The 9,521-nt window shown below is 54.3% G+C and overlaps 1 protein-coding gene across 1 annotated transcript; it reads right to left on the reverse strand.

Annotated features, from left to right (window-relative positions):
* Nucleotides 1–180: 180 nt before the first annotated feature.
* On the reverse strand, nucleotides 181–3,968 carry EBP (EBP cholestenol delta-isomerase). Its single transcript, XM_006130834.5, has 4 exons — nucleotides 3,653–3,968; nucleotides 3,168–3,204; nucleotides 1,735–1,865; nucleotides 181–1,420 (listed from the first exon to the last, which is right to left on the reverse strand). Exons 1-4 carry the CDS (start codon nucleotides 3,966–3,968, stop codon nucleotides 1,209–1,211), a joined length of 696 nt encoding a protein of 231 aa, XP_006130896.4. The 3' UTR covers nucleotides 181–1,208.
* Between the last annotated feature and the right edge of the window lie 5,553 nt (nucleotides 3,969–9,521).

Raw genomic sequence — 9,521 nt, forward strand, 5'->3', positions numbered from 1 at the left:
CGTCCCCGTCTGTCAGTCTCCGCTGGAAGGCACAGTCAGGAAAGCAGCCAAATACCATCGCTGAGCTGAGCCTTACTGGAGTCATGTAGGAAACCTGCAGCCAGGTTCTCCTGATCCCCCTGGGTCCTGGCCGCATGGTACCACCCACAGGCCAATCATGGAAGACGAGGGCAGGCACAGTAAGGCAGAGTACGTTTTTATTAAAACAGGCTGATTGGTCCTGTCCCCTGGAGCCCCCCTCCCCAGCACCCAGCACCTCAGGAGGCAGAGGGCATGTTTGAGGGAGCACAGGGAAGGGGTCAGAGCTGGAAACAGAAGGTTTGGCAGACGAGGGGGTGCTAGGATAAGTCATAAGGAAGCCAATGTCTCCTCCCCCCCACACACACACACTTGGCCAGGTGGTGAAGCCACCTTGGAGAAACTGCAATGTTGCGCGCACAGGCTGGGAACTAGGGATGTTAAATGAAGTCGATTAACCTCATGAATTGTTATCGGCTAGTCTATAGTCCCCAGGCAGCCCGTCCAGGGGGAGGGGTCTGAGCTCCCGGATCCAGCAGAAGCGGGAACTGAGCTGGGCTGCCTGCCCACCTGGCTCCTAATACACTTTAAATGCAGAGCGGCAGCAGAGGTAGGTCCAGGACTCAGTGCAAGCTGGGACTGAGCTGGACTGCTGGGGGGGAGGGGGAGGAGAGAATGCGTGTAGTTGATAGCATTAACCTAGAAGCCTTTGCTTGTCAGTTAATCAACTATACTATTACTTCCCTACTGGGAATAGTACCCAGGAGTCCTGGCTCCCAGCCACCCTCCAACTCTAACCCCTAGACCCCACACTCCTCCCAGAGCTAAGAAGAGAACCCAGAAGTCTGGCTCCCAATGTTTCCATCCACGTGCAGAATAAATGTTTATGTGCACTGAGGCGTGTGTGAATGTGCACCACCAGTGGAACCAAAACCTAGCTGGAGGGGCTCTGCGAATCAGCTGGGCAGCACTGGGATCTCTCCTGACTGGCTGCACAAGCACCCACCTTACAGGGAGCCCTGCTCCCAGCCCTGCCTGCTCTAACCCACTGGCTCCCACACCCCTCTCAGGGCTGGGCTGCAGCCCCAGGAGTCCTGCCCACTCCCCACACTGAACATCGTTCATCCTGCAGCCGCCCTGGGGCAGATCTGTGCCACATCCCCCCAGCCCTGGGCAGCAGGAGGGAAGCATCAGTGCCTCTTGGCTTTGGCCAAATCCAGCGCCCTTTGGGCGGTGCTCAGATGCCGCCAGGCGTCGAGGAGGAGGATGGAGGGGACAACGATCCACAGGGCGTTCATGAAGACGAAGTAGAACCAGAAGTAGAGCGGGTGCCACATCTCGCTGTGGGCGAAGCCCTCCCGGTACTCAGTGAAGAAATACAGCACGTCGCCGTAGAGCTGGCCTGGGGAGATCGGGGAACCCAGGATCATGCCAAGGTCAGCGGGGGCCCAGGTTGGGTCTAAATGAAGTTGTTTGGCAGAGACCTTCAGCCCCTGGGCCCTTCCACAGCCAGGGAGCGAACCCAGGAGTACCCTGCTCTAACCACTAGACCACACTCTCCTCCCTAAGAACCCAGGAGTCCTGGCTCCCATCCTCCCCTGCTCTAACCACTAGACCCCACTCTCCTCCCTAAGAACCCAGGTGTCCTGGCTCCCAGCCCTCCCCCCGACTTCAAGCCACTAACCCCTACTCCCCAAGTCAGCCGGCTGCCCTTACCCAGCGACACCACCAGCTGCAGCACGTAGCGGTGGGGCTGGCGCTGGAGGAAGGCCACCACAGTCCAGAGGCTGAGCGGCCCCCATGCCCAGGCCGTGATGGTCTCCATGCACACGGTGAAGTTGTCCTCTCTGCAGGCAAAGGAGAGACACACCAAAGGGTAAACCCAACTTCTAAGCTGCCCCCTTCCCAGCCAGCCCTGCATCTCCCTCCCATCGGCCTCAGTTTCCGCGGGGGAGAATGGTCCTGCTTGGGTGTGTTTAGATTGTGAGCTTTTTGAGGCCTTGATTGGCTGGGGGGGGGGGCGGTTCTCGGTCTCCGTGCAACGCCTGACGCAAAAGGACAGTCCTCTGGCCCATTATCCGGGAAGCTGGATGTGCTGAGCACAACGGCCCCTCTGCCTTCCACATCGAGGAGCAGCAAGGATGGGAGAGGCCACAGAACGAGGCAGCAAACCCGGCTGCTCTTTGGTGTCCCAGGAAGCTGAATTCCCAGGCTGTGGGGCAGAAGAGGCAAGGACAGCAAAAGTCCCCCCCCGACTCAGCCTTCAGCTTTGCCTGGAAATGCGGGGGGAGCATTTGGAGGTCCAATCTTTAGACTGACTGTCCAAGCTTGGAGTTGCAGGGCGAGGAGGAGGCTCTTGGGGCCTCTCTTTGGCAGGGTTCTCCGCGGTGCTACGGCTACAGGGGCCTTGCTCGGGAAGAGCCCTATGGCGTAAGGCCTGGGAGGGGAAAGCAAGGGCCACTGGCCCGTCTGCTGGGACCAACGCACGGACGGCAAAGGGCGGTCACTCCGAATTTCTCTCGCCATCGGATCAGGCCAGGCCTGCCTCTGCTGGACTGAGAGCCTGCTATCCGCGTACATACCCCCGGGATCCAATCACCCTTTACCAGTCCCTTTGTTCAGCTGGAAATTGGAGGCCTCCCTCTCTCCTTAAATCATTCCCCCAGCTCTCGGGGACTGATCCCCGTCCTTCTTGAGTTGTGGCCACCAGCAGGGACATGGGATCCCAGCAGTCGCACCAGCGCCAAATCCAGCAGGACAATCCCCTCTCTGCCCTGCCTGGAGATCCCTTTATATACCCTAGAATGGCACTAGCACTTGGGGCCCCACAGCGCACTGGCAGCTCCCGGATGGTCCCCCCAAATCTTTGTCAAGACAGAGCCTCCCGCCCCACACACACTGGCCCCGCACACCCTGTTCCGGAGGGATGCATTTGCATTTAGCTGTATTAAACCGTGTAGTATTTGCTTGCTCCGAGCAAGCAGGTGTGCAAAACCTGATACTTGATTTTTTTTTTTTAAGGCAGCATTCAAACAGTTCCAACATTTCTGCGTGGATTTTGGGCAGACGCCAGTAGATTGAGGGGAATGGAGATAATCCGAGTCGGGGAAGGGGGGGGGGAAGCAGGACACACAAAACCTAGAACTCACATGACATATCTGCTGTCTCCTTTGGCGTATTCCTTCCCTGGAGGTGAAAACAAGGAGATTCAGCTGAAACGGTGGCTCTGTAGTTAATGATTGTATGGGATGGGGGGCAGGGGCAGAAATGTGGAAAGTTTTCCAGTCGAGGGAACAAACAGTCTGAAATCCAGGCAGTTTTGGGGCTGGGTATTCCCAGAGCTTTCCCCTCCTCTGCTTGTGATTGGGGAGCGGAAACCACAGTTAAAATTCCACCTCTTCACAGCTGTAGGGTGCTTCTCGGGGCCTTAGGCGGCTGCTACTGTACCACCCATGGGGGAGCACACACTCCCCAGGTGTCCAGTTTCTCCCGAGTCACCCATCTAATGGATTCCTTTTTCTCACTTTACCAAACTGGCTCCGCTCAGCAGGGCCCAAACCCAGGAGTCTGGATAACCCCACTAGCCTGCAGCCCCCACCCAGAGAACCCAGGCGGCCTGGTGCCCAGGCCTTACACAGCTGGGAGAGGAAGGACTGGTCCCCGGGGATGTCCCTGTGGTAGAGGCTGAACCAGCCCTCAATCACGGCGTGGATGAAGCCGCAGATGGAGAACCAGCAGACGGCCAGGCGGCGCCCGGGCCTCATGGGGGCCCCCAGCCATCCCCGCCAGCCGGCGGCCAGCCAGGTGAGCGCTAGCAGGGCCGCCGAGACGCAGAAGAGGAAAGAGAGGCTGTGCCAGGTGGGGCGGTCGTTGGGGACGTAGCGCCAGATCTCCAGGTCCCGGGGCCAGTACGGGTGGGGGGTGGCGAGGGGCTCGGCCTCCAGCCCCATGGCAGGCGAGGGTGAGGGGCTCCCGCTGCAAAAGAAAAGAGATGGTGTCAGGAAGGGGATCCAGGGACTTTCCCCTGCACACACGCACCCCCAGCTTGGGGCAGAGCCTGGCTTTGGGGGACTCCCTGGCACCGCCCCCAGCTGGCCTGGGAGCGGGGATGCCCAGGGGGGTTCCCAGCCAGACCACGTAAGCACCAGCGCCCCCTGACCCCTGCGTGCGCGCCCCGACAGCCCCCTACCGGCTCAGCACCTCCTGCCGCAACCCGACTCGGCCGGCCCCTGGCCGCAGACTGGCTGGCAGTGTTCGCCCAGGAGCCCTCCGGCCGCACTAAGCCCCGCCCCCCGCGGCCAATCCGCGCGCTTCCCGACCGCGACAGGCTGGCGCTCACCTGGCCTTTTCTTCGCGGCCAATCGGAGCGCCGGGGGGCTGGTGGGCGGGGCCGGGCGGGCTCTTCCTGAGCAGCGGATTGGTCCAGGAGCCGGCTGGGGCGATGTGGGCTCAGAGGGGCGAGGAGGACAGCCACGGCAACGGGAGACGTCAGAGCGGGAGGAGGGGAGGGGCCTGTGCCTAGCAGGGGGAGGAGCCCATATCCAAGAGGCGGGGCCAGTGCCCAGGGAGCATTCAGTAGGGGAGGAGCCTGTGGTAGGGGGTGGGGCTGCATCCAAAAAGTGACTCCCTCCCCCCACAGGTGTGGTGCGCTGGGCCCATGGCAGGGCCAGGAGGGGGATTCTGGACCTGAGCTGAAGGGCTTGTCCCCAGATGTGGGGCCTTACCCCAGTGGGGGGCGGGGGGGAGGGTTGCAGCTGTTTCCCAGCTGTGCTGCCCCAGAGCTGGCTGCATCTCAGCACTGGGCAAGTCAGCCACGGCGAGCAGCTGTTTCCCATGTGCCCCACAGAGGTGGCTGCTTCCCAGCACCAGCTGAGCCTTCCCTGTACAGTGTTATATGCAGCTGTTTCTGACCCCAAGCTGGATCAGACCAAAGGTTCATCCCGCCCCGTGTCCTGTCTGCCGACAGCGGCCAACACCAGGTTCCTCAGAGGGAGTGCACGGAACAGGGAACCCTCATGGCAGATGATACCAAACTGGGTGGGGTTGCGACTTCTTTGGAGGATAGGGACATAATTCAAAATGACCTTAGCAAGTTAGAGAAATGGTCAGAGGTAAACAGGATGAGGTTTAATAAAGAGAAATGCAAAGTGCTCCACTTAGGAAGGAACAATCAGTTCCATACATACAAGATGGGAAGCGACTGTCTAGGAAGGAGCATGGCGGAAAGGGATCTAGGGGTCATAGTGGACCACAAGTTGAATATGAGTCAACAGTGTGATGCTGTTGCAAAAAAAGCAAATATGATTCTAGGTTGTATCAACAGGTGTGTTGTAAGCAAAACTCGTGAAGTCATTCTGCCGCTCTACTCTGCACTAGTTAGGCCTCAGCTGGAGTACTGTGTCCAGTTCTGGGCGCCACATTTCAAGAAAGATGTGGAGAAATTGGAAAGGGTACAGAGAAGAGCGACAAGAATGATTAAAGGCCTAGAGAACATGACCTATGAAGCCAGGCTGCATGAACTGGGCTTGTTTAGTTTGGAAAAAAGAAGATTAAGGGGGGACATGAGAGCGGTTTTCAAATATCTAAAAGGGTGTCACAAGGAGGAAGGAGAAAATTTGTTCCTCTTGGTTTCTGAGGACAGGACAAGGAGTAATGGGCTTAAAGTGCAGCAGGGGAGGTTTAGATTGGACATTAGGAAAAAATTCCTAAATGTCAGGGTGGTCAAATATTGGAATAAATTGCCAAGGGAAGTGGTGGAATCTCCCTCTCTGGAGATATTTAAGAACAGGTTAGATAGACATCTGTCAGGGATGGTGTAGACGGAGCTTGGTCCTGCCTTGAGGGCGGGGGGCTGGACTCGATGACCTCTTGAGGTCCCTTCCAGTCCTACTATTCTATGATTCTATGTGATCCCTCCCCTCCTGCCCATTCCCAGCCTCAGACAAACAGAAGCTTGGGACACCCTCCCTGCCCAGGCTGGCTAACAGGCATCAATGGGGCTGTCTTCCGCAAATTTATCTAGCTCTTTCTTGAAACCTGTTAAAGTTCTGACCTTTACAACATCCTCTGGCGAGGAGTTCCACAGGTTGACTGTGTGCGGCATGAAGAAAATCTTCCTTTTGTTTAAAAGCTTCAAAGGGGCAGCCAACTTAGTCTGTAACTGGAAAAACCTAAACATAATGAATAGTCTAGTAGCACCTCAACGAATAACAAAACATGTAGATGGTATCATGAGCTTTCATGGGCAAAACCCCCTTCTTCAGATGACCGGAATATTCAAAGTCCAGATCCCAGAATAAATAAGGGGAAGAAGGAGGGGAAAGGAGAAAAAAGACAGTGAATAGCTTGTTCAAGTTACAACAGGCTGATAAGAACAATTAGCCCCTCCACTGGCTGGTTCTGGTTGGCGGGTAAATCATTAGGATATGGAAGGTAGCGTGTGAGCCACCGGATGTATCTGTTCATTCCAGTCCCATAAGAATTAAACTTGGAAATGAAGTTAAGTTCCAGCCCTTCCTTGTGGAATTGGCCTGGAAGAACACAGCGACTTGGAGATCCATTCAAGAGTGCCCGGGCAGGTTAAAGTGTGGCGCCTTTTCGGAGCTCTGCTTTGTGTCCTTAATTCTTTCCCGCAGCAGTGGGGCACTGCTGGTTTTAATGGCGTGGATCACAAGAGTGGATGTGCAGTTCAATGAACCCCTGGTGTGTTGGCGAATGTGGTTGGGTCCAGTGATGAAATCCCTGTGTGGGCAGCGTTGGCACAGGCTGATCGCAGAGATGGGTTCCCGGGTGATTATGGTGGAGGTGGCGAGGAGTCCTGTGGCACCTTATAGACTAACTGAAGAGTTGGAGCATAAGCTTTCGTGGGCAAAGACCCACTTCGTCAGATGCATGGAGTGGAAATTTCCAGAGGCAGGTATAAATATGCAGGCCAGGATCAGGCTGGAGATGACGAGGTGGATCCAATCAGGGAGGATGAGGCCCACTTCTAGCAGCTGATCTGGAGGTGTGAACACCAAGAGAGGAGAAGCTGCTTTTGTAGTTGGCGAGCCATTCACAGGCTTTGTTTAATCCTGAGCTGATTGTGTCAAACTTGAAGATGAACTGTAGCTCAGCAGTTTCTCTTTGAAGTCTGGTCCTGAAGTTTTTTGCTGCAGGATGGCTACCTTTAGATCTGCAATTGTGTGTCCAGGGAGATTGAAGTGTTCCCCTACAGGTTTTTGTATGTTGCCATTCCTAATATCTGATTTGTGTCCATTGATTCTTTTACGTAGGGACTGTCCAGCTTGGCCGATGTATGTAGCAGTGGGGCATTGTTGGCACATGATGACATATGTTACGTTAGTAGATGTGCAGGAGAATGTACCAGTGACAGTATGGCTGATCTGGTTAGGTCCTGTGATGGTGTTGCTGGTGTACATATGTGGGCAGAGTTGGCACCGAGGTTTGTTGCATGGATTGGTTCCTGAGTTAGAGTTATTATGGTGCCGTGTGTAGTTGCTGGTGAGAATATGCTTCAGGTTGGCGGGTTGTCTGTGGGCGAGGACTGGCCTATCTCCCAAGACCTGTGAAAGCGAGGGATCATTGTCCAGGATGGGTGGTAGATCACTAATGATGCATTCGAGAGGTTTTAGCTGAGGTGATGGCCAGTGGTGTTCTGTTGGTTTCTTTCTTGGGCTTGTCCCGTAGCAGGAGGCTTCTGGATACACGTCTGGCTCTGTCGATCTGTCTCCTCACTTCCTCGTGTGGGTATCATAGTTTACAGAATGCTTATTGAAGATCTTGTAGGTGTAGGTCTCTGTCTGAGGGGTTGGAGCATATGCGGTTGTACCTCAGTGCTTGGCTGTAAACAATGGATCGTGTGTGTGTCCGGGATGGAAGCTGGAGGCATGCAGGTAAGCATAGCGGTCGGTAGGCTTTCGGTATAGGGTGGTGTTTATGTGACCGTCACTTATTTGCACCATGGTGTCCAGGAAATGGACCTCCCGTGTAGACTGGTCCATGCTGAGGTTGATGGTGGGGTGGAAGCTGTTGAAATCGTGGTGAAATTCTCCTTCTCATGGGTCCAGACGATGAAGATGTCATCGATGTAGCGTAGGTAGAGAAAGGGCGTAAGTGGACGAGAGCTGAGGAAGCGTTGTTCCAGGTCAGCCATAAAAATGTTGGCGTATTGTGGGGCCATGAGGGTGCCCATAGCAGTGCCACTGGTCTGGAGGTATATATTGTCACCAATGCTTATTGGAAAGAATTTGTCTGAGTTTAGGGGGTTGGCCTTTCCCACAAGGCCTGTGAGAGAGAGGGGTCATTTTCCAGGAGGGGTTGTACATTGTTGATAATGCATTGGAGGGGTTTAAATTGGGGGCCATGGGTGATGACAAGTGGAATTCTGTTGTTTTCTCTTTTTGGCCTGTCTCGAAGTAGTTCATGTCTGGGTACTCTTCCGGCTCTGCCAGTCTTGTTTTTCACTTCTCCAGGTGGGTATTTCAGTTTTAAGAATGCTCTGTATAGATCCTGTAGGTGTTTGTCTCTGTCTGTGGGATTGTCTCCCACAGCCTCTGTGGGAAAGAATTAAGGACACAAAGCAGATCTCCAAAAAGGCGCCACACAGAAACCAGATGGAGAACACTTTAACCTGCCCGGGCACTCATGAATGGATCTCCAAGTCGCTGTGTTCATTCAGGCCAATTCCACAAGGAAGGGCTGGAACTTAACTTCATTTCCAAGTTTAATTGTAATGCAAATGGAATGAACAGATACCTGACTTAACCCGCCAACCAGAACCAGCCAGTGGAGGGGCTAATTGTTCTTATCAGCCTGTTGTAACTTGAACAATCTATTCACTGTCTTTTTTCCCCCTTTTCCCCCTCCTCCTGCCCCTTATTTACTCTTGGATGTGGACTTTTAATACTGCAGTCATCTGAAGAAGGGGGTTGTGCCCACAAAAGTTCATGATGCCATCTCATGTTTTGTTATTCGTTAAGGTGCTACTGGACTATTCGTTGCGTTTTAAGTTTTTCCTTTTGTTTGTGTTAAACCTGCAACCTATTCATTTCATTTGGTGACCCCTAGTTCTTGTGTTATGGGAACAAGTCCATCACTTTTCCTTAGTCACTTTCTCTGCACCAGTCATGATTTTATAAACCTCTATCCTATCCCCCCCTTAGTCTCCTATTTTCCAAGCTGAAAAGTCCCAGTCTTTTTACTCTCTCTTCATATGGGACCCCTTCTGCATCCCTCATCATTTTTGTTCCCTTTTCTGAACTTTTTCCAATGCCAATTTTATCTTTTTTGAGATGAGGCGGCCACATCCGTACGCAGTATTCAAGATGTGGGCGTCCCATGGATTTATACAAAGGCAATAAGATAGTCTCTGCCTGATCCTCTATTCCCTTCCAGCTCCCCCCCAGAACTGGCTGCATCTCAGCACCGGGGAAGTCAGCCCCACTATGGCCTGGTAAGGGGCTGTTTCCTGGCTGCCCCACAGAGGTGGCGCATTCCCGGTG

This window comes from Pelodiscus sinensis, chromosome 18 (assembly GCF_052426305.1).
Source record: "Pelodiscus sinensis isolate ZL-2025 chromosome 18, ASM5242630v1, whole genome shotgun sequence".
NCBI lineage: Eukaryota > Metazoa > Chordata > Testudines > Trionychidae > Pelodiscus > Pelodiscus sinensis.

What these genes read in the sequence shown, in the direction of transcription:
- EBP (XM_006130834.5), bottom strand. Translation starts at nt 3,968, where the DNA reads ATGGGGCTGGAGGCCGAGCCCCTCGCCACCCCCCACCCGTACTGGCCC. An exon ending in GTCCTTCCTCTCCCAGCTGT is followed by an intron (nt 3,205 to 3,652) that starts GTAAGGCCTGGG and finishes TTTCACCTCCAG; the next exon opens with GGAAGGAATACGCCAAAGGA. An exon ending in GCAGCTGGTGGTGTCGCTGG is followed by an intron (nt 1,421 to 1,734) that starts GTAAGGGCAGCC and finishes CGATCTCCCCAG; the next exon opens with GCCAGCTCTACGGCGACGTG.